The sequence below is a fragment of the Diplotaxodon limnothrissa genome, linkage group LG2 (assembly GCF_057381915.1).
Source record: "Diplotaxodon limnothrissa isolate DT_005_m linkage group LG2, D_limnothrissa_male_GT1.1, whole genome shotgun sequence".
Lineage (NCBI taxonomy): Eukaryota > Metazoa > Chordata > Actinopteri > Cichliformes > Cichlidae > Diplotaxodon > Diplotaxodon limnothrissa.
In genome coordinates, this window is record NC_140597.1 from 11,109,015 (window position 1) to 11,134,838 (window position 25,824).

General features: G+C 43.7%; 1 protein-coding gene across 3 annotated transcripts in view; it reads right to left on the reverse strand.

Annotated features, from left to right (window-relative positions):
• LOC146638248 (transcription factor COE3) overlaps positions 1–25,824 on the reverse strand; it is a 141,044-nt gene that overhangs the window by 89,198 nt on the left and 26,022 nt on the right. For all 3 annotated transcript variants that reach the window (XM_085360670.1, XM_085360678.1, XM_085360662.1), the window contains exons 5-6: positions 23,267–23,340; positions 12,746–12,814 (exon numbers count right to left, since the gene is read on the reverse strand). In XM_085360670.1, the coding sequence (XP_085216796.1) occupies positions 12,746–12,814; positions 23,267–23,340 (143 nt within the window). The remainder of the gene's footprint in view (positions 1–12,745; positions 12,815–23,266; positions 23,341–25,824) is intronic.

A 25,824-nucleotide genomic window follows, 5' to 3' on the forward strand; every position in this document is an offset into this window, starting at 1 on the left:
TTTTTAATGATATTTTATCTTATTGTTATTATTAATATTATGTTCCTGTTATTATTATCATCATTGTTACAGGTATTATTAATGTTGTCGTTTCATTCTGTGTTTGAGAGCTCTGGTGGACCTTGAGTTAAAAACGGGCACCGCACAGACAGACAGACAGACGTTTGGGTCGTTATGTAACCCGAACCTTCGTCTCTCCTCCCCGGCAACCTCCTCTCCCCCTGCGACTCCCCCCTCTGACTCCCCCACCTCCCCCCATATCACATCCCTCCATCTTTATATAGAAATCAATACCCTCTTAATCTGCCCTCCTTCTCTTTCTCTTCCTCCGTCTCACCCACAACTGTCTCATTCTCACCCCTCCATCACCCCCACCCCTCCCCACCTGTCCATCTACACCTCCTCCCTCCCCCTTGTTTTCCTCACCCTCCCCTCCAGCTCTCTCTTCCTGCTGTCGTGTCTGGACTCGCCCGCCTCACATTTCACTCTTCACACACACACACACACACACACACACACACACACACACACACACACACACACAGCTTTATTTATTTATCTGCACACAGACGAGCTGTGTTTGTGCTTCAGGTTGTGTTTCTATGTTCCTGAGGTTAAATGTGCTCAAACTCTCAGAATAAAGATTTTTAGTGTTTTTTTTCTTCCTGTTTTCTAAAATTAAAGTTTCATCTAAAATGATTTCAAAATTAGATTTGAACCCCTTTTTAAGACCTAAACTATATTGTTTTAATTAATAAAGGTTTAATAAATGTCTCCTTGAAATGGGACGTCCTTCTAGAGGAGTAACGACGTAACGTAGCATATCTGTGCGTACCTCCATGAACTACCTTAATATTTAGGGGTTTTGTGACTGAAATGAGACTTTGGAAACTCTGGTTTGAGGCTGACTTTTCCTTCAGCGTGCACATTTGGCTGCAGGTGTGCATTGATCTTACACTTACTTCACTGATTAATCAAAGCCTTCAGCAAAGTTCCCCCGAGTCTTCTTCATTTTGAAACCCAGCAGACTCCTGGTGCCACAGCTACAGCATGCTAACGCTAAAGCAGGAGCAAACAAACAGTCTTCAGTAGACCAGGGCACGGTGAGTCCAAATCAGAGCAACAGCACCTTTGATTGTGTGCATTGTACATGAAATGTCGCATTAAGATGATGTGAATCATCTGAACAAATAAAGATGTCAGATCCATATATGAAGGCAGGAAGTTAGATCAGCTCAGCTGACCCAGAGTGGGAACTCCACCCTCCGCCACCTCCGAGCACCGTGACCTCAGACTTGGAGGTGGTGGAAGTCATTGCCAGATGAGCCATCAGAACCAGATCATCAGTTTATTCTGACTCCTCACTCAAGATCAACCTGAATATAATACCAACTAAGGCAAGCCTGCAGTATCAGGTAAGTCAGGCTTTCACATTTCCCTAAATGAAGCTTTACCAACAGGAAATAACGAACGGTTTACGGAGCCTTTAGTTTCATTTCAAAGCTCGGAAATAAGAGGAAAGTGGAATATTATAGCCGTAACGTCGTGCCTGAAATATCAACTGTAAACTATGATATACTGGGATATAGTGGGATATACTGGGACCCCCTCCACTCCCTCCCCTCAGTTTCTACCTTCATGTTACAGAAATTACACCACCTGAAAAGTTCTCGACTGCTAACCAGTGATCACCCACACAAATGTAGGCTAACATGGCTGCCACTGGATAGAGAATACACACACACACAACACACTCCCCTCCCCCACATCTGCTGGCGAAGCAGAAGCCCACGGATGGTCGTCCTTAATTAGCCACACCGCGCTCATACTCCTGATTAAACTGGTGTGTGTGTGTGTGTGTGTGTGTGTGTGTGTGTGTGTGTGTGTGTGTGTGTGAGTGTGTGAGAGAGAGAGAGAGAGAGAGAGAGAGAGAGAGAGATGGAAGGTTATCAGTGCATTCTTAATTGGGAAAAACACTTGAGTGATTAACAGGAGGAAGAAGGGCGAGTCAGCTTGAGAGTGACTGGTACAGGGAGAGAGAGAGGAGCCGTTTCTAATCAGAGCGGGTTCTTGTGAATGCTAACAGCAGCCTGACGTGAAGAAGGACGCATCAGCCCTCCTTTAACCCCGCCGAGCGTCACACATGAAATAAAGTGAAGCTTTCGAGGTGCAGCATCCTGAGCTACGGTTTCCGTGTGTGTGTCACCCATAGATTAAGATTACTATGTCCTAATGTAATCACATTTCTGTGACTCATTATTCTCTATTATATTAAAAATTCTAGTGTGTCACAGCTATAAAACAAACATTGATGCTTATATAAGTTCTTTAAAGTCATCAAACATGCTGTTTTTCCCGCGTTTGCACCACAATCAGCTGATTTCACCTAATGTGGGGGGAGCAAAGCACGAGCTACAAACTTGGAGAGGTGGAGACACAAACTTTACTTTAATTTTTGTTGCACAAACCCAGATGTGTCGCACTTTAAGCAGTGCTCGCTCAAGCAGATGTTTCACAATAAGAGCAGTGTTATCAAATAGAGGATTTCTGTCCGCTCACACACTAATTTGAAATTTCTGATTTAAAACCTCCTCCAGGAAGTTCTAAAACTATAAATACTGTTTCCTCACTCAGAGGGGAAACAGCCACAGAGTGTCGTTCTGATGCGAGACAAGACGTCCAAACATCTTGGCCAAAAACTTTATCAAAAAATGGGTGTAACGCTGGGTGTACACCGACTCACAGCACATCCAAATCTTCAATCCGAAAAACAGGTGATGGTCAAATGCAGCGAACCGGGCGGTGAGAAGAACATAACAGAAGGTTGCACACGAGGACAGCACCAGAAAACGAGAGATAAGAGCCGGCGCACATGGGACAGTCAGGGCAGTGAGAGGACAATAACTGCAGATACACGGGAACAGGTAAGCCCAATCAGAAGAAGAAGAAGAAGTGGGATTGGTGCATTAATAGCACAGGCAAGGGAGGGGGGCTCATGTTTACACCAGCACAGCGCCGACCCCCCCGCTGCGAGAGCAGCAGCAGCTGGTGCTGATGCTGGATGTCAACATGAGGATCAGTGAACAGAGATCGATAACTTTTCTCTCACACTGAAACCTGAAGTGGGTGAGGGGTGGGGGGGTTCTGACATCACTCAGCGTGGACTGCACTTGTGTGTGTGTGTGTGTGTGTGTGTGTGTGTGTGTGTGTGTGTGTGTTACACATATCCATCCCTGCGTGCGGCCGTAAGCACGAACATCCTGAGTGTGTGCTGAGATTAACAAGGTGATTTGCCTTGAGGGGGTGAGGTGCATGCTGGGAGGAGGATTTGGCGTGGGGGGAAGCAAGGTGGGGTGTTGGTGGGTGGGGATGTCTCCCAAAGTTCCCATGGTCTCCTGGTGTGTGCCCCGCCCTGGGTAGTTGGAGGCATTTCCAACTGAGCACCGCTGGATGTTGACACTGAGGCGGCTAACGAACCCATAGGCGGTGATGTAATCACATTTGGCCTTAACTCCTCAATCCAATTAGGAGTCAACAGGAAGTGGGAACCAGTTGATGGCGGGCTGAAGGTCTGAATCGACTGGTGGGATGTGGAGATGGAGTCGGTGCTGCTTTCCTTTCACAGTGATGCGAATTTTCCTGTAAATTTTACCCACAGGCGGGTCATTCCCCCTCACTTACTCACATTTCCAAAAACATTCAGGTGAGAATTCCCACCTCAAAGAACTTCCAGGGGAACCATTTGCTTCTTAATGCCAAATTTCAGGACCCTGCTGTCGTGTTTGGGGGTTTTAGACATTTTTCGGGGGCCATCTTCAGCTAAGGAGTTAATCAAGCCTGCGTCCAGTGATGCTCCTGTCTTCTTGGCCAGACAAAAATACAAATATTAAACTAAAACATCCTGCTTTGCTTCTGAAACAATCTTTGCCTTCTCTAAAATTAAAAAAAAAAATCATACTGGGGAAAGAGAATAGCATCACAAATTTTGGATATACCACGAACAGAACTTTGCTTTCTAAGATTCGGTCCATGGTGTCGTACCTGGGTTTGAATGAAGTTTTTTACCTATCAAAACTTAATGTTTGTGAAACCTCTCAGCTGATTTATTTTAAAGAATATTCTGTAGTTTTTATACAAGAAGCTGGAAATCAGATATCGGTCCTCTACCTCCACCTCTGGCTCCAGGCCTCCAAACCTGCTGTCAGCGACCAGACATCCAACTGTTTCAGGGACAAACATTCATCATTTACCCAAAAACACATGACGGACTGAGCGCGAAGAGTTTTTTTGATGATGCTAGAAAAACAACCCTACGTTCATCTCTTAATGTTTTTTTAAACTAATGACAGCAAAACCTGAAACTTCCATTAATTCCCATAACGTGGATCTTTCCCTCTGGAATTTATTCAATCAGGTCTGAGACGGTCGGGTGAAGGAACCAGATCGATGAACTGGAGCGACACCAGGTCCTCTGGTGTTCTGATCTGTGTTTCCGCCACCTCAGCTGCTTCTGGATCAGTTTCAGGAAATAAAGAAGCTTCATTTGCCTTTGAGCAGCACTGTAGAGGGTGAACGACAGCAGCTGTGCAGCGACATGGATGATAAAGCGATAAGGCGTAAAAACTCAAACAGACGAAACAAAAGTGAAATACTGAGTTTGAAGGCAGAATCTAGAAAAAAACACTTTACGAGCTACGTCATGAAAGCTGCTCCACATGTTTTACTGCTTAACTTCGGTGGAAACTCCACCATTCACCAGGAGACCTGACCTTCATACACCTCCACCCGCCCTCACCGCTCCCCTGTGGTAGATGGATGCGGTCGTCCTGGGCCACTGAACATTTCTGCCTGGATCACGTCAAACCTGCCCGAGCCCCGAGGGCCCCCCCAGGCCCCGCCAGGTCCCCGGGCTTAATGGAGACACCCCGTCAGGTGGAGGTGGGTGGGCTGGTGGGGGTTCTGAGGGACACAGGGGGGAGGGGGGGCATAAGGAAGACTTCCCATCCCCTCCCCTCCTCCTCCCTGCTCCCCTGAGGTTCAGACTGGGTCTCAGCTCCTCGGCTGTAAACAAGCGAGCGATGCCGTCGTGTTTGTGGAAACAGAGGCAGAGGTCACTCGTGAGATCCCATCACAGCGCTCAGAGTCATTCCAAATAAAGTAAACACAACGCTAAAAACAGGACTCATACTTGACCTCCGACCTCTTTCTCCATTTCTGTCCAAATTCAAAAAGTGGAACCCTGAAGATTCTGTGCACAAGTTTAAGCTCCAAGACAGCGATAAAAAATACTCCGACAGACTTTAAAATCGCAGTAAAAGTACAGAAGATTAAAGTACTTCAAGTACTGAATTAAACTACTTAGTGCTGCCCCCTGTCTGTCAGTTTCTCAGTGTTAGTTTGTTGGGGCCATAAGGTTTGGTCCAATAGTTTCCAATCTATGGGTCAATCTGTGTTATCATGAGGGGAAATTAGCAACCAAAACAATGGAGTCTATGGGGCTGACTCACTGCTGGAGCCTCTACTGGACATTAGAGGAATTGCAGGTTGTGGGACTTTGAGGTAGCTGCCTGGTGTTTCGAAGCTCTTCTATTAAAAACGCGAGCTGAGGACAATGTAAGCAAACATAAACCAGTGTGTTGGGAATGTGATGGATTTTATCATTCCACGTTTGGTGTTTTAAACCTCGGGGAAAGATTTGCTCCTTGATGAAGAGTAAATGGCAGCTATGAAGCTTAAAGTCACGTCTCTGTGTGTGTGGTGAACCCAATGGAGGGTTAACTCCACGGGGGGGAGGGGGGTTGGGTCAGTTATCTGCCCCTCTGGACCCTTCCCAGCAATTGTAGTGCATTGATCGGGCGAGCGAGGCCCATCGGAGCCGGCCAGATTAGGAGTATAGATTTACAATAAAAGCAGGACATTACTGAGCAGGCGAGGCCAGAATTGAAAGCAGAGCGAGAGATGGAGGGAGGTATAGGGTGAGACAGAGGATGAGTCCGTGAAAGGGGGAGGAAGGCCCGGGGGTTGCTGCAGGGATTTCTGGGAAATAAGGGTCAGAGTGAGGGTGGATGCATACGGGTTTAAGGTGGTCACTGAGGGAGACCAATGGATGTTGTGTTAGACGACGTGTAGAGTTGAAATTATAGCATTTTATTTTGAAGGCTAACTCCTTCCTGTAGTTCTGAAATGACGGCTAATTACATTTCCTGAACTTCCAGGGTGTAAAAGAAAAAAACTGCACATCTCATAGTCTTCATGTTTGTTCGGCAGGCTACTCGATGTAAAAAGATGTGAGGTGGACTTTGCAGCATGTCCGAAACTGATAATGCCAAAGGTGCCTTATGGGAAATGTAGGTTTTGGCTCAAACCTCCCATCTGCATTTTGGAACCGAGGAAAAACATTATATATTAAATACCCCCAGTGAGGCTCAGCTCAGTTGTTTTAGGACTTGCTGGATTTCCAGGGCGGCACCTCAGTGGGGCTCGGCGTGGATTTGAGGGAAGTCTGTGTGTTTGCGGTTGACAAACCACAAAAATATAGGGTTGTAAAATATAGATGGTGGTCAGACGCTGCAGCAGGTGGCGAGATGTTCAGACTGAATTATTCACCAAAATGCACTCTTTGGTGTTTCCATCACTTCAGCGGACAGCACACCGACTGTCATCCTGAAGTTTGATGGTTTAGGTTATGAGACTTTGGTCTTTTTGGTCCCCACAAACTGACTGCGTGACTTGAAAATTTTGGGTTGGAGGAACTGAAACTTTGAGAACGTTCAGTGGTTTCATCTCAACTCATCATCATGTGGTGATGCCAACCAATAGGAGCAAAGAGATTGTAACCAAACTAAAGAACAGCAAACTGTCTTTATGTGTTCAGGAATTCAGCTCATGGCTCCTCCTCCTTCATCAATGACATCACAAGAGTGAGAAGATATGACTGCAAAACCATGTGATCCGACTCCGTGACCATGCAGCGTGATGTCACGTGAATAAAGAAAACAGTAAAAGCAGCACGAGTGGCCTCTTTTACAACGTCTGACTAATTCCTTTAGTTTCCTCCTGAAGCACCTCCTTAAATCAAGCCTTCCTCTCCTCACCGCAGCCTTGCTGGGATTTCAGCTCCCGTGAGACGATAAAGCATCTTAACTGTGAGACAAAGATGCTGCGCAGGAGTTTCTTTGTGCAAATGATGATTAATTCTCAAAGCAGTCGGCACGCAGATGAAGTAAAACACTTTCCACAAAAAACTCCAAGCTTATTCTGAACCTTTTCACTCATTACTCTGGGTATTTCGGCAGATAGGCGAGGAGGAGGAAGGGGAGGAGGAGGAGTTTGTGCTCCTAAGAGTGCATCTGCACATCAGCTGAAGAAGACAAAGTCATGGAGCTGTAAAGAACACCTCTTCCTCTGTGGAGGTCAAAGGTCGCTCTCCATCACCCTAAACTCACCTCTCTACAGATGACATCAAAGCTGCAAATGGCTGTAGAGGAACAAGTGCAGATGAGGGGGGGGGTCACGACCTCCATGTAAGGCCCGACCATTAACGGGGGAGGGCGATGGTCAAACGGTTGAAGAGGAGGGGGAGGACAGAGGCGCGGGCGGGTGAAGAGGTGCGCTCTGGGTAATTAGAGCCCGGCCTCCTCGTACATTTTGACACTCTACGGCAATTTATTGCCCCGCTCGGGCAACTTGGCCACCCATCTAATTGCAATATTAGCGTGTAATAGCAGCGGTGTTACGGCGATCCGTCAGCGCCGCTTTCTGCTGCCTCGGCAGGATTCACCCATTAACCGTAAATGAAGGAAACAAAGCGACCTCTGAGAGGCGCATCACCGCACATTTATATTCACTCACACACACACACACACAGCTGACACCGAGCTTCAGGTTCAGACCAGATTTAAGGAGCAGTCTACCGACTTTATTAGAATATATTTTTATGCATTTTTCACAAACTTGTCTTTTTAAACTTAGCAAATACGAACACAAAAACCTGCAGGCAGTGAAACGTTACAGTGACCCAGCAGCGAGGAGGTCCAGGCAGGAGGCGTTCGCCTGCTTTATTCACAGGTGATGGAGGCATGAAGGGAGACAAAAGGTCGAGAGAAAGGCGTGAAGACAAAGCAAACGAAGAAAAAAACATGAAAAGACACGTTTCCTCATAAAACAAGAAGAGTGGGAGCGTTTGATTTACTTCAGTGAGACGTGGATTCTGAGCATTAAACTGCTTTACTGTAGCTACATCATTTGCATGATGGGTCACTAAAAACACACTAAAGCACCATCACCACCACCCCAGTGAAAGGTGTGTGTGTGTGTGTGTTAGGGGGGGTCACAGTAATAAATCCCTGCATTTTTTAACAGGCGCTGAAATGCAGAGACAAACGAAGCTCCAGTAAATCACAGCAGACGACTGACAGTGTGTCTGCACACATATGTGTGTGTGTGTGTGCGTGTATTCCCTGGGTTAGTGGACTAGTATCAGTGTCCTGTCCTAATTAAAGCGGTCAGGCTGCAGAGAAACATCCAGGAAATAGAAAATAATTTTCCAGAGTTTGTCAGGATGTCACAGAACCAGGGGACGTCATGTGATTTAGAAATTATACGTCCATGTCTGTGTTTCGCAAAAGATAGCGTGTGTGTTTTACGTGAATCTACCAGCATCTGTGATCACCATGTCATCGTCCTTCGAGTTTTGGCTCTTCTAATGGAGTCACTCTTTCTAATAATAGATTTCCATGAACCTCAGGGATTTGCACCCAAAATGTTAAAACTATTACAGCCTCGGGAAAAAGGCAGAAGAAAACCAACATAAGAAATGAACAGACCAAAATCAGCGATGCAGATTCACACAGGACTGATATTTTCACAGGACTTCTGATCTGGGTGAAACAATCTCCTTTCACTGGATTTTTTAACTTTAAAAATAACAGATGTGACAGATTTGGGATCCTGTGATTACAGTATAAGTTTAGGATTTTGAGATCAGAGGAACCTGCGAGTGTCCAGTCACTTTTTCCACCTTTTTAATCTCCAAGTGACCTGAACTGGAAGACAATCAGTAATTCAAGGAATGGGAAGCTAACTTTCCAGCACATACTGATAGATACTAACATTCACTGGGAGAAATAAAGCTCAGATTCCACTGGTTAAATTCCTATTTGGTTCAAATAGGCTTTATTAGAAGAAATTGGAATTCTGGCTAATGTTGGCCGATAAGTTTATCAGCTAGCTGGCTAACATTAGCTTGATTCATCATAAAAGAAAATCACAGCAACAATCCACTGAAGCTCTTTTTTATTGTAAAGATCCTACAATAAAAGTGTTTTGTTACCCCGATTTGTTTGTGACCTCTGACCTTGAAGTTTAGGGTCTCTCCCCGTCCAAAGTAAGTGCCCAGAGGCTGAGTGTCAAAACTTGCTTCTAGAAGGGCTGCACTTAATGCTTCAGTGCGTCACCGCAGACCACTCTGAAACCCTACACTGTAATCTGACGTGCACTTCTCTGGAAATTCGCTGCAGTTTTTGAATTTATTAGTGACAGAATAAAAATCACCGCCTTGAAATGAGCAATGATAATCATAGCATCAATTTAAGGATTGTGCACAGGTACAATGCACAATCTGTACTTTTTCTGAATATTCTAAATATTCTTAATTATTTAAACATCTTCCAGTACCCTGCTCTGTCTGCACACTACAACCTGGGTTTCCCATTTTTATCTGTACTCTGTTTTCGTAACTATTGTCCATGATGTCTTTTTTTTTTTTTTTGCTGTTTCTGTTCTGTGTCCTGTTCTGTTTGTACATGTGCTTTTTTTCTGCTGTTACAACCAAATTTCCCCTGGTGGGACAATTAAAGGATTATTCTATTCTTCTAGGACTCACAGGTGGCAGCAAATTCCTGGAAGGAGGGTGATGAAGGTATCAGAATATACAAAGTGGAAAAACTTGGAGGAAAAATATCTTCTAAAGACCAGACCACAACATAGAGCAAAGATTTTATTTTGTTTGTATCGTGGTTGGCTCGAGATATAAAACAACGGGACATGACCACAAGACGAGTAACGCCACGCACGAGCAAGAACGCTGCCAATGGCGCCGGACATTTAGATATGTTACATCATCGGCTCTGCAAAGAGTCAATGCAGAAGTCTGAACCAGGACTTAGATTTCACCCTGAGGTTTGGGTGGACACATTTAGAGTCCTTCACATGTGTGACAAAACACACGGAGAGGTGACAAAGCCTTTAAACACACACACACATACACACACAGAGTCTGAGGTGAGAGGACACAGCAGTGTGTGTGTGTGTGTCAGTGTCACTGTGGGTGTACTTGTGTGTTTTCTCTTATAAATGTGTGTCTCAGAGCTCACACACTATGGAAGTGTGTATCACCTGTATTTGTGTGTGTGTGCATGTGTGTGGCTGAGGTCCAAGGCCTCTCTAACGAGCCAACATGGACTTGGTCCTGGCCCCCCTCCCCCCCTCCGTCCTCCCCCCTGACCTCTTCTGAGGTCACTGGCTCCCACCACTGCGACCCGACCAATTGCAGCCAGGCGTTGTGACGGACAGCCGCCGACTCCAAGGACACCGAGGGCGGAGGGATTAGACGGTGAGGACGAGCGCCGGGTTAATAAAGGATTGTGATGCTGGCAGTTGTGAGCGCCTGATTGGATGTGGGTTTTTGTTTTTTTTAATGTGGCATTGGATGAAAAATAAATTAAGGAATCACGGCTGCTGTTTTAAAATCAGAAAAAAAAACAAAAAACGTATTTTTCCGAGGGCATGAATTTATTGACATGCACTGAATCACATTTTTGGGTCAGTGTTTCCCAGCTGTAAGTTTTCATGGATAAGAATAAAAGAAAAGGAGCGTTACCGGACCTCTTTAGGTCTTAAAGAGCTGCAGACGCCGCGAACCGAAGCCTGTGATCAGCCGCCAGTTCGCACTCGTACTGCAGCATGTAAATGTTATTTTGCTGTTGCTGGTGTTGATTAAACGATTCACACGGCGGCGTCTCGTGCCGGAAGCGAGAGGTGAGAAAGAAGTGAGACGCCAAAAAAACAGAAGAAGCAGGAAAGAAACAAAAGAAATCCGACTGATGCCAGCAACAGCTGCACAGAGAGCACAGCTGGATTGCATCAACATGTGCAAGAGGTTCATACATGCAAACATTTTATGTGATCTTAACCTTACCTCCCTGCAGGCTAATTTGCATAAAAATCGCCTCACAAAAAGTTTCACGTTATTCTTTTTAAAGCTTCTTTTTCTGCTGAACGTTCAGCTATCAGTTCTTAAACGTCGGTGTCCTTAAACGCACCACTACATGGGGTTTTCATTTGCCACTTTCACAATTTACTTTCTGAATAAAAATGTAAGATATTCTTTACTTAAGCAGAATCTGTAAAAACAGTAGAGAACTGACCATCTCATTTCTGCCATAAATTCTTTTTAATATGTGGTGAATGTTGTATTTTAAGGGACCTAACAGACATCTAACAAACCAAATTCCACCAAAAACAATTTTTTTCCAATCTGAAAACATAACAAGCTCCAAGTCTAGAAATACATACATCTATTTCTGGTTTTGAGGGACACAAACCCCAGTCTCCAGGGTGAAAGTCACATCTTTGATCCTTCCTCCACAGCAACATTTACGTCTTTAAGACTTTTTTTGCTCAAAAATTCTTCCACTGCAGGACAAGTTGTGCTTTAGAGATGCAAAGCATCACAATAATACGATGGGTCAGTTGCAAGGATTCTTGGTTGTCGAGCGAGATTAATATGAAATTTAAACAATATCAGATACATCGTTAAGAAAATTATGCTAGTTTTGTTTATTTAGAGGTAATTAGTCCATCGTTGTTAGCCACAGCTTTCTGGCACAGCGTCGTCCATGTTGGCTAGCTCACCTTTATCAAACAGTCGCCATGTTTCACAGCTCGCTGAGCTCAGCGCAGCGTTTTATCTGTAACTACTGTCCTCTGGCAGCATGTCTGAGCAGTGCACAATAATACAAGCACTAAATGTAGCATCCATCTATAACTTTAACCCTGTGAGGACTAATCCATCAGTGCTAGGTCTAACCCATTTTAGAAAGATGTGTCCCGTAGAAGTTTTTTTTCTCCCTTTACAAAAACAGAAAGATTGGTATTTTAACACCATAATCCCACCCAAGCCTCATTCGTACATTACCACATGATTTCCACACGAAAGGACCGAGACAAGTGGGCCGAGTTTAATATCCTGCATACACAAACAATTACAACAACAACTCAAACTTTTGCTGAAGGCGGAGAGATGCAGATTTCTGGGAAAAAAACGGGACTGAAGTTAGATTGACTCTCAAAAAATCAGCCTAACTGATGGCTGCTATTGATGAATGAGAAGTAAGACATTCACAGTGAGAAGCAAATAAACCAAAAGTGTATTTAATCCTGTTTGCTGGATAGGAGTAACCCTGACCTGCAGTTTGCACTGCGCTGCGTTCACTTGCAGCAACTAGAGATAATCAAACAACTGATTCCCTCCATTTATACTCGGCAACAGCCAGCTTTACGCCGACCGTGCAATTAGACGTCAAAGAAACGATTCGCGATCGCAAGCAGGAGGCTAAACCAATGTCCAATCATAAACGCCAGACTCCTCACTGTGCGATCACTCCTGATGTTCATGAGCATCACAAACTGAGCCAGAAACTTGAACCAGACACAGCAGCAGAAAGAAAATCAGAACAGTTCCTACCTGTCGATGATGACGGGGTCAGAGGGCGTCTCATTGCGATTTCCACAGCTCTTCTTGTCACAACACCGGCTGTGAAAGGAAAGGACACACTGAGTTAACACGACTTGAAAAAGCAACAGATTTAAACATTACCCAAAACAGGTGCAGGTCAACGAGCCTCTCTAACCTTTAAAAATGTGTAAAACCATCAGTGATCTTCACATTCACAGCTCGCTGAGCTCAGCTCACCAGTAGTGTTAAAAAAATGCAAATTCAGTTTCAGGTTTTTCACAAATTGCTGAACATGAGTCACAAAAGAGAGAACAGGGAAATAAAATAATTCAAACCATATTCAAGAATGAAGCTTAATTGCAGGGGATGTTGAGAAAATAAGTTGTCTTTAAATTAACTAAAGTGACTTCTAACTTTATCTGTAGTTTCAACCAAATTTGTGAAAAAATATAGATTTTTAAAAATATATATATATTATTAGTTAATAATCTGCTTCTAAAATAAATCCACCCAGCTATCCGGAAAAAACTTTTATTTTGAAAAGCAAGTTGGTGTCAGATACACACACACACAGACAGACACACAGCTGAGTCCAGCTGGGTGGGGTCCAAGCCAAGGTCACTAACAGTTGGATGATACCCAGCAATGGAAGCACCCCCACCCTCCCCGGTGCCATCGCCCTGACTACCAGCCAGCCAACCGAAGGGCGCCTCGCCAAACAGCCGTCCAGGTAGCCAGAGGGCGAAGCGGCCGGTGTTTCATCCAAGCGGCCGCAGACTCCAAAATTAAACGAGCCAGTAGCCCGTCCAGAGTCTGTGCAGGCATCCGGAGGGAGCGCTGGATTTCTACTTCAGCTCTGCAGGGTGGGGGGCGGGTGGAGCTAAATGAGGCTTTTGGTGTGGTGGGTCAGTGTGGCATGTAGAACAGCAGTCGGCTGAGCCCGGCACATTAATATCCATCAGATGGATGGACGGATGAGACGCCGCTGCAGACGTTTACACACTGAAACTGCAGGAAACTGTCTGAATGACGAAGCGTCCAAATGTCCTGACGGCTGGAGGCCATCAGTGAATGCATCATGAGGTGTGCAGTCAGGTGGGGGATGTAACAAAGTACATCAGTACTGACTGATCTGAATATTGATATCTAATCAAATTTATTTATAATGTGATGCAGATGTTATGGGACGGACAAGATCAAAGAATCAGGCCAAAAACCACCATCAGGTTTAAATATTAAAATAATTCTATAAGAAAAAAGACAAAACAGGGTAAAAATACAATACAGTGACTACGCTTTGGAAAGATTGTGGTTAAATCTGTTCACCCTCACGTGTCACTCCGTCTATATGGCCACAGGGACGACGGCCAGGTTTGCACATGTGCAAAGCCACGCCCCTGGGACGAGGACAGGCTGAATGACATCGTTACGTGGTGAAAGGTTGTAATTGGATATCCCGGCATCCTGACGCTTCACACCGTGTTCGTAACCATGGCACTAAGGGCCGCGCTATGTGACGGCCTGGGGATGAGGACAGGGTGGTGTCGCCATCCCGTCTCTTTAATATTTAAACATTTCACAAAAGCCAAGAGTGTAGCTCTCAAAGCACTGTGTGCTGCTCTTCTGGAGGCTTCCAGAACTTGGCCAATCAGAGCGAGGTGAGTTTTTTTTAGAGAGTCTTAAAGTCTTAAAGTGAGAGGCAAAGCTGCCCTATTAGGGTTAGGGTTAGGAGCGAGAAATGAGAAGAAGGACGCTTCAGTGACCTCTCATGCAGCCTTCAACGGGGTGAAGCTGCTTGGGCTGGAAGCTGATCAGCTGCAAATACAAACTGCAGGAGAGTTGCTGCAGAGCTGATTGGGTTTACAAAACTTTAATGTGCCATTTATAGTATTATTTTTTCAGAGGAATGTGTTGTTGTTTTCATTTGTAGTTGGTATTAATTACTACAAAAGGTGGACAAAGTCGATTTAGGACTCAGAGTTCAAACTAAACCAGCAAAATAAGTTTTTAATAAACAGTCAGTAAATCAACAGAAATAATGAATAACATTTGTGGCGTTCACTCATGTGTCTTTTTTTTGAGGATATTGACTGTGAATATTTATATTTTTCATGAAAACATGCAGAGGATGTTAAAGTGTTTTTACTGCCCTGAGCAGTGCCTGCAGGCGTTCCTCTCAGGCTTCATGTTCAACCTCTACCAATCAGAGGGGAGGCCGAGCAAGGCCAGTTTATTTGTAGAGCACCTTTCAACAACAAGGCGACACAAAGTGTTTTACATGCAACAACGACTACACAGTATGAATAAATACTTTCATATTTAATTAATTAAAAGAGCCGAGAGGCAGATGGAACCGCGGCACACGTTTAAAAATCAAACTGAAGTATTTCTGAGATCTGAAGACAACAACAAATGTGGAGTCCGATCTTTGAATTTCACAACAGGGATGAATTTACGTGTTCTTACTAACACATTGCATGTTGATAAACATGTAAAAACTTTTTGCTTCCACTTGGGTTGAGGGGCCAATCTTCCTCATACTGTCTTGGAAAGAGTCAGTCATGCTTTTGATTTGGGAAGACAAAACCCCACTGCTCGACGTTTAGCTCAGATGAGATGATGCATCTGAGATGAGAACGTGTTACTCCGGTTTTAGCTTCACCTTGTTGGCTTATTGATTATTTTTAAGAGAGTAAATGGGTTACCATTTAGCTGACTGATCTTTTGCGCCAAGTCTCTGGAATACTGGAATTATATATTAGAACCGCCCCAAATGTTTCTGCATGTAAATGTTTATTGAAGACTGATTTCTGCTGTCTTTAATTCAAGCCAAACCTCAGCATCTTGTAATTGTTTCAGTTTTCAGGTTTTTTTTCTCTTTTTTCCTGCCTGTGAAGCACTTTGGCTTTGGTTCTTTTAAATGTACTATAGAAATAAACGTGACCTTGACCATTTCATGTAAAAATAAACACAAATCATCTGCTAGAACAGCAAACCCCAACCCCCAGGCCATGGACCAGTACTGGCCCGTGAGTCGTTTGGCTGCGAGAGTTGAGGCTCGGGTGTGAAATTTATGATTTCAGGGTTTTTAGCGTTATTTTTTTAATCATTTTTATCGTTAACTCGGTTTCCCTGGGTCTTTTCCCGTGTGTTATGAATAATATTCCTTTTTTTGGTACTGTTACTGGTTTTATTTTGTTGTATTTATCCGCGACACCTTAAAGGCCAGTCCGCGAAAATATTGTGGAACATAAACCGATCCGTAGCACAAAAAAGGTTGGGGACCGCTGTGTTAGGACATAATGACATGAGGAATGTGAACAATGATGTTTATCGGACAACAGACCATCAAACAGACCATTCCTGTCATTATCAGCAACAGAAGCTATAAAAATTATGAAAATACAGTTAAACGTCTAAAATAATTCTCCTTCAGATCTTTGCATTTTTCAAAGCCGTCCAGTGGACCAAATTGGAGTGTTGTGCAGGCCAATTCTGGGCCCCGGGCCTTATTTTTGAGATCCCTGTTGTAATCACTCAGTTTATGTTTGCATAACTTATATTCCAGTGGACTGAAACTTTAACATAAGCTTCACATTCAGTACAAAAACATTTAAATGCTGCACTTTTTGTTACATTTAAGCTCAGCGTACTTTTAAGCTGCAGCTCGGTATCACTCCCAGTTTCTCCGCCTCAGAGGACATTTTTCAGTCAACAATGAGACAGAAACGTTCAGATATTTGTCAAAATTAATTTACAATGGCGAGCTCGAGCTTTCTGAAATGCAAATATAAAAAAATCTGACACAAGCGATCCATCTATCATTAAAATAACAACACGATCCCGACACAAGATCTAATTTTCTTCCTTCTGACAAGCTGCTCTGCACAATGCTTTTCTCTTATCGCTGCGAGGGTCATTAACATATCTTCCGGTAATTCTTAAAAATTAATCATATTGCATATGACCCGTGACGTCCTGCGTTCGCCCCATGCTGTCCTGAATCAAATTGCCATTTGACAAACAAGCGTCAAATCGAGGCTGCGAATGCCAAATGAGTCGCTTTATGAATCATTTATCACACCGTTTGATCTCTAAGTACAGAAAAATCATAAACCGAGTGCCGTGTTTGTGTCTCTGTATGGACGTGTGACTGTTGCCATAGAACGCGCCACAATAATTTATTCCCCCAGCTACTTGGAGCCATTAGTGAAAGTTCCAGGAGACCAATTAGCATTGGAAACCCACTGGTGCTGCTGTGGTGACAACCTCCTCCAAACTGCCAAAGAAGTGTTATAAACAAACTGGACCCCAGGAGCACTGCCGGGGCCCCTCCAGGGACATGGGGCCCCTTTCCAAAGACGAAAACAAACCTTGGCTGAGCGTCCACAATATCGCCCTAATGACGTTTCCCCCCGGGCCGCAAACAGGCTAACACCACGGCCGGCTAATGACTGCGAGGAACAACACACACAGACCTGAGAGGGGATGAGTGTGTGTGTGTGTGGCTAAAATAAAACAAACAGTGTGTGTGGTGTTGCTGCTGTCACTCATTTGGCGGCGAGAGCTCGTCCCTGCTGCAGAGAGAGACTGGTCGTACACGTACACACACACACTCTCTCTCTCAGGTCACCAAAAACATTGGAGCCACAGGAGCCAGTTTGGCCGGCGAGCCTCAGACAGGCCACACAAGCATCATTACCGCTGGCTGCTCCTCCTCGCCACTTCAGACGTCACCACAAGTGGAATCTACTTAAGCCACAAAGAGAAGGTTTGTCCAGGCATGTCGGTGCTGCTATCTCTCTCTCTCACACACACACACAGAAAGAAAATAAACAGCGATTCCCACTGCGTCACTAGGATCACAGCATCCAGATAACACAGAGTGGGACGGGCTGGGGATGCAGGGCTCGCTTTCAAAGGGCAAGTGTTGTAATTACCCAAAGGCTTGGAAAACCACAGCAGCCGCCAGGCCCGCTGATTCGCTCCAGCCCGGCCTGGACGCCACCTTCCTCTGTGAGCGCGGCAGCAGGTTTTCCTCAGCATCGCCCGAAGCCTGGCAGCCAACGAGGCGAGGCGAGCCGAGGCGAGGCGAGGCGAGCGGCCCGGAGCTGGCGAGCCTCTGGGAGCCTGCTGGCAATGCCGCAGTGCCAACCTGGCTGCCGCCGCTGCAGCGCCTGCTTCTCACTGCTTCTCGCTGCTTTGTGATGGCAGAGATCAGTTTAAGAAGGGCTAATGTGAATCGGTAATATGATGGCGAGGTCAGAGCTCAAACACACAGTGAAGGAACCTGACAGTGTCCCAGAGCGGCTTCCAGAAAAACAGATACCACCAAACCCAGTTCCAACTCAGTAACTGAATAAAAATCCAGAATTTAATCTGCGATAATCCAGGAACAAACCAAATCACACCACAGATAATCCAGAAATGTGTTTCACAAACACTCAGATGGAAATCTGCACCACTGCAAACCCAAAAGCTCAAAACTTTTGAGAGTTTGTGATGTTTTCTCTGTAACTAGTAACTTAAACTGTTCAGACTGAGGGTCCCTCATTTTAACATTTACATGTACTTTCTTCAAATTAGTGCATCCGCTGCACATGTGCTGTATTTTGCACTGATGCTGTAGCATCCTGGCTGGATGTTCTCCAGGTTTACAGGATGAAGGGACTAAAACATTCAGTTACTTAGGCTGGGATTTGTTTTCATGCTTGAATAACAAAGCTGTGACGCCATTAGTGTAGCGCGTAACTGGACAGAGTGATGCTCTGTCACTGTCACTATCTCAGTGACAATTTCTGAGTTCGGTGGTTCTTGTATGATTAAAGTGCATGAAAAAGGTTTTTTTCTACATGACTGTTAAATGTATATAAAATATAAATCTGTTAGTAACCAACAACTCAAGCAGTGAGAGCATAATGTTTCTTTTTCAGAGTTTTAGGCAGGTTTAAAACCTAAACATAGGCTCAAATCAGATCTAATACCAGTTTCATCAACATACTGACCAACATGAGAAGGATATCAGCAAAAAGTAGGATGATGAGGCCTAGAATTCACTACCAAGGGCATTCATTTCTTTCATTTTTGCTGCATTCTTCAAGATTTATGAGGGGGGGGGAAAGAATGACTAGATATCAGACTTTTAAGGTCTAAAACAAGCTCAGTTTAATGTAAATACTGACTATTTCATGTCTTTTCAGGTTTTCAGGTTTTCCTAGAAAACCTAACTACTTTAAGACCCGAAGAAACCCAGAGAATGTCTCTATTTAAAAAAAACATTAGAGGGTAACATCCTGCAGCAGGTGCTACACCCAAAGGTGCAGCATCCAGGTAGACAAACCAATGGGGACGCCCATAAAGACGACCTCACCTGGGGCCATGGAGGCAGAGAAACACGGAGCGCGTGTTAGAAACAGCGAGGCAGTCTCTGATGCCTCACTCATTAGTGAATGGAAACACAACATCCATCAGGGGGAAAGCTGGTTAATAATCGCACTCAATCACATAATGACTGAAGCTCAGAGACGCCGACAGCCAGCCGTCGTTATGGAAATGAAGCTCGTATCGACGGAATCTCGCAGGGGGAAGTGAGCTCGATAAAAAGTGAGAGCAAAAGGGAAGTTCACAGATACTCAAGTCTGGCTGAAAAAGCGGGAGAGATAAACGGCAGAGCAGGAGGCGGATGCAAGGTCGAAAATGTCAGACCTGTTCTTGTTTTAACTGCTTCAAGTTCAACTGAATGGTATAAACTGAGTTTTCTGCTCACTGTGTAAACCAATCCAACAAACATTTAAACCTGTTTATTCCATTTTTAACTTTTTAATAACATCTTAACAGTTTGAAAATCAGTCTACTAAACATTTAAACAAGTTCCACTCTGAGCTGTTGCTGGTTTTGCCCAGTTTACTCTAAAGATGACCCAGATTACTATACACACTCTATCAGGTTAACATTGTCAATTTTATTTTCAGATTTGCACCAACTCACCACACATGTGTACACTTTACATTAAGGTTTACACCATTTTTTACCTATTTTTTAAACATCTTAACAGTGTGCACCCAATTTAACCCAATTTACCACATATTTAAACTGATTTTAAAGTTATCAGTTTCTCAAACCACTTCTAGATAAACTTTTTGCACATTTGGCTCTTTTTATTTTATAGATAACTCAGTTTAATGTCCACCTCCAAAACTGCACACCTAGGTAGCTAGGCCCGTCTTTTCCAGATTTACACCAACTATTTTACTCCAAATATGCACCAATTTATTCAAATGTTATGATGGCTAAAATTTTATGCAAACATGAACTGAGTGATTACTTAATTTAAAAATTTTGAAAAAAACTGTTCAGGTTCATACAAAGTTGTTACTATGTAAACTGACTCGCTGTACATTTGGTCCAGTTTACTGAGCAGATTACAACGTTACTGGACTATTACTGTATACTGCAGCAAACTCATAATCTCAGTCACCAAGGTCTGTAGCCTGATTGGTGACACCCTGGCAACCAAGTGATAGGAAAAATGTGCATTCCCGGCTGGCAAGTGGTGACTGGAGGTTGCTGGCAGTCAGTCGCTAAGAGGGTCCTGCACCAAAAACCTCGCTTTGGTTGCCAGCAGAAAGCTGCAGTCATCCATAGTTTGCATGGAAGACACAAACTTCTCTGCAGACATTCACAAAATACTCACCAAGCTGGTGAAGCTGTGAAAAGTGGAAACAGAAAGAGTTTCCCTTCAAGGTTTTTTCCCTAAAGATGTAACAATCATTAACCCCAGCAACCGCTCTCCAGCCATTTAGGCAAGTTTTACCTATCAGTGACTGGTCTCCAGGTCCTTGGCACTAAGGCCTAAGTCAGTTAATACAGCCAGATTTATACAAAATTATACACTGACAATCCAGTTAACTCCAAATATACTGCATGTACTAATTCAATAAAACAATGAATCCAATCTATTCCCTTTATTGTTTTAATGTAAACCAGCTTGTGGAACACATTTGGCTCAGTTTATCCCAGATGAGCCAGTTTATTGTAGTGCACCTAAACCAGTTAACTCTACAAACAGACTAGTTAACATGTAAACTAATTTCTTCATTCATTCACCAATTCACTGCCCCTAAAAAGTTATAAAAGGATATAATGTCCACATTAACCAGTTTATTCACACTGGGAAACAAACAGATGAGCGATAAATAAATATAAACCATCAAAAATGATGTTTTTTTTCCTACATATGGAGAAACAGGCTGCTGGAGCTCCAACTGACACTTCAGATTCAGTTGTATTTATATATTTGTGTGTTTGTGTGTCCTATTTTCACCATGCTACACACACACACTATGGTTGTTCTTCACTCCTTCACTCCTCGGTCTGAACCAGTAAAACCATTAACTCACAGACGACAGCAGAGACACGCAGGGCAGGAAACGTGTTGATTGGTGTGATGAACAACAACCCAACAGCTGCTCTTTTTTCCTCTCACAAAAACACACACAGAGCGTTCAGGCCAACAAATGTACACACACACTTTATCAATACAACCTCGAATAACGAAAAGCCGTACAGGAGTACCTTTAAAGTTACAAAATACCTCAAAAAGGGAAGAAATGAAAATATATTCAGGCACAAAGCTGCCACTAGAATGAAAGCAGAAACTAGAAAACACAACGGAAACCAAATCCATACACAAAATTTAAGATTTACAATTCAGGTACAGATTAAAATGTGAAGATAATTAAGAATTCAAATAAAAATGTAAAAGTGAAACTAAATTCTGATGTAAAACCATCATCAAATCTACATCTTGTAAAACATTTTTAAATGCCCTCACTGTGTAAAAGTAACATGAATTTCACAACGTCCATGAAAACGACACCCAAACAAATACAAATTTTATTATAGACCTGTATTATATACAGGGCTCACACAGGAGCTTGAAATCATTGAAAATGGTTGAATTTTAATGCTGTTTTTCGAGGTTAGACAGGTGATTGGATTTTGGGCATAGTGCATTTTTATCTAACAGAGGTTTATTTATTAGATGGAGAAACAAATTAAGTCAGAAAGCTTCTGTGCCACCTCCGCCAGTCTGTTTCAGTGGGTGACGCCCCCCCATGGACAGTGGGACTCAGAGGTGAGTGCACAGACATGTACAAATACATATTATCAATAACACAAGCAACTCTCCTGCAACTCAAACATTAGCCTAGCACAACTAGCCAACTTACAGCTAACCGAGTAACGGTCACACAATAAGAAAGTTGTCACCGACCAAAGACAAACATCTGATCATTAGGCCATGTTTTCATGCGCTTTGCAATCTGCAGCATTTCTCAAGTGTTAAATTCGTTTTTTTTGTTTTTGTTTTGATGCCTGACACTGAACCGACTAAGCTCATTTTGAAAAACAGCTCAACTTTTGTGAATCACCTGTAAAATTAACAACACTATTTCGGGATTGTGTTCAAATCTTGCCGCATTTTTTTAAAACCAGGCCCTAAGGCTGCATGTTTAAATAAAGGCAGATAAATAATGTGTTCTAAATGTAAATAACAATATATCATTTTTAATGACAGATTCACATTGAGAGACAAATTTTCTAATATTTTTAGTAACGAATTTATTTATAGAATTTTAAGCGAAGATGAAATTGCCAGAAAACTGCTTGGACCCTGGAAAAGGTGTCTGGACATTTTTATAGCAAAATTAGTCTTTTCTGATTAACTTAATGAACTGACTAACGTGTTCACAAAATCTGAAGATGATATTTGTCCTAGAAGAAGCACATACACCGCTCAAACTCTGGGCTTGGAGAGGCCTCCAAAAGATTAACGCTTAACATTCCCAAAGTTGAGTGTTTTCATTTCCTCTGAAGAATTTAATCTAACATATAACAAAAAATGAATACATCATTCCATAGAAATTATACCCAAAACTAATCGACAATAATAATGACTTCCAGCTTTTTATTTTCCTTCTTGGACTCTTTTAGAGCAGCTTTGCATGATTCACATTTCAAAAATAATCCTTATTTATATTCTACTGTACTCTCTTTACACCCCCACCCTCTCTGAAACAAGACTTTTTAGCTCCCGTCTCATTAAGCCTGCTTATTTGTGATTGGCCGGCTTCTATCAGTTTCTTTGTTTTTGGACACACCTACAAAATTCTGTTATTCAGTTGTTTAAATTTGATCAGTTATTTACATTTTAAACACCTTCTTCTCTCAGAGACAAAAACTCTTCTTCACATCTAAACTTCTCCATTATCCAATCATCTTTTGGTTTAAATATCACAATCTAACAACCACGCACTTCCTCTGCAAGCATAATTAACACTCCACACACACACACACACTGCAGGGAGATAATTACACTGCACTGTTATTAAACCATGCTTCAGCCTGAACAAAAACACAAATTAAAAAGTCACAGGTTTGACAGAAACTGCCGCCTGCTCTCCTGCCAAAGTGCCGCTGAGCCAAGCGCTGAATCGGTGAACAGACAGCACATCTGTTTTTTTATCTTACCTGCACATGATCTCGTGGGTGAGGAGGACGCGACACATCTCCGGGTTCTTGTCCTGTCCTTCATACAGGATGGGCTGATGGGACAGAAGCAAACAGCTGATTACGACAGAGAACTCATCTCCTTAAAACTCATCACATGAAATCGTACGGCCTACAATCTCATTTATTTTTCCTCCCACAGAGTACAAATCTGCAAATGGGTAAACAACTGTTAAACAAAACAAGACAAATCAGCTCATTGTGATTGATGCATTTTAGCTGAATATGTTAAACGAGTTAAACTAGTTAAAAGAACCAAACTCTGTCAAAATATATCTGCTTATGAGGTAACCAGTTTTCACATTCAAAAGTTAAAACTGGGCTTAAGGAGATTTAACCGCAGCATCATCCAGACTCTGAACTGAATAAAACCAGCTGGGAACCAGTTTTAGCAACTGGGGATCAGACCTTGAAGGACCCCACTGGGTGGTGGTCAGAGGTGAACTGGGCACCCTACCCTGGAGCCTACTGTGGGAGAGTTCAAGTACCTCAGAGTCTTATTCACGAGCGAGGGAAGGCGGGAGATTGTCACAGCATCTGCAGTGATGGGAACGAATTACTGGGCCTTTGTGGTAAATGATAAATGAACTAGTTCTAATAAAGCACTTCTCGACTCTATTGGAGAACTCAAAGTACTATAAACAACACGTCGCATTCACACAAGCACTTTCTACTTAAAATTCACATACAGTCACACTCCAATGGACGCATCAGAGAGCAACGTTGGGTAGTATCTTGCCCAAAAGGTATTTGGCATGCAGACTGGAGCAGCCAGGGATCGAATCACCAGCTCTGCCTCCTGAGACCTGTGGTGAAGAGAGAGCTGGTCGAACTAGTCGAACTACCTCTAAGGCTAGAAGCAGTGGGCAGGAACCTAAAAGTTAAACTGCAGATATCAGTGGTTGAAATGAGCTTCCTCCGAAGCCTCAGACACCGAGTGAGGAGCTCAGTCATTTGTCAGGGACTCCAAAAAGGAGGCAGTTGAGGTGCTTCAGTATCTACCCAAGACTCCTCTTTGAGACCTCGTCAGTGAGGTGTTTCAGGCATGTCCTACAGGGAGAAGACCTCAGGACATGAAGGAGAGATCACATCTCTCGGCTGGTCTGGGAATGTCTCCATGTTTCTCCAGAAGAGCTGGAGAAGGCGGCCGGGCATCTCTGCTGCCCCCGTGAGCCGAACCGATATAGGTGGCAGCAAATGCAAAAGCAACCCCCCCCCCCCAACCATTTAAACTAGTTTAGTCTGTATACTAGCATTCATCGCTTTCCTGCCGTACATCCGGTTCAGCTTCAATCTGATCACCTGATATTTAGATGTGTCCAGGTGTTCCTTTTATTTTGTCACCCCCCTCTGCCTATCCACAGTCTGCACCAGTAATAAAGTCAAACATGGCCTCCAACCATTCACACCTCCCACCACCTCCCCTTTTGGTGGTCTCAGCCTCCTCTGGCCTTCCCAGAATTCCCTGCCAGATGGCGGGTGGCGCCCCAGGATGAAGCCCCCCTCCTCATCCTCCACTCTCCCTCCTCCTCGCCCCCGCAGAGCTGTCGTGTCAGAGTCTGGATGACGGATGACCGCTGTGAGTAGGGCTAGGTGTGCGATTGTACTCGTATATGGGTGTTTGTGGGGACCCACGTCCTTATGGGGACGTTTTTGGAAGGAGAGGGCATCAGTGCGGGTTTGAGGGCTCGGGTTTGACTCTGCCTGATTTTCACCGTGATGGGACTCCTTTATTTCAAAGAGGGCCCTCACAGAGACAGAAGCAGAAATGTGTGTGTGGTTTTTGTAATACCCTGGTTGTTGTAAATGAACTCCACTAAAAGCACACGGGTGTGTGTCCTCACCCCTCCTCCTCCTCTTTTCTTTTTTCCTGCGATGACCTACTGCTACCTCATCCACCTTTATAGTCAAAACAGACCTCCACCCTGCACACACACACACACACACACACACACACCCTGGGGGACCATACTTTTAGGATAACGACCACTTCTGCATTATTGATCCCGATCCTGGCTCTGTTCCTCTGGATTAAAACGCTCCAGTTTGACCAGGAGGGATGTGGATTGCATCAGGGACACACACACACACACACACACACACACACACACACACACACACACAGAGAGAACTGGTGGTCGATATTTATACATCATCATTCCTGATGCATGAGTCCTGTGAGTGCGTGACTGCATGTCCACTTTCATGCTTATTTGCAGGTTAATGTCCCCTTTCTGCGGGGACACACCTCAGACATTTTCAGACGTTCACATGTTTAAAAAGTGAGGACGAGGCCGTTTTGGAAAAAATAATGTTGTTTATTAGAAAGTGAATATTTGGAAAAGGTGAGATGTTTTGGGCAGGACTGAGTATCTTTATTAAAATTTTGTTCTGAGTAAATATTTCACAAAAAAACTTTGAGAACAAAAACAACTGTTTTTCAGATTAAAGTTCAGCAGCCTTCAGAGTGTGTGTGTGTTTGCAGTGACACTAAAAACGCTGTTTACATGTCACTTTAA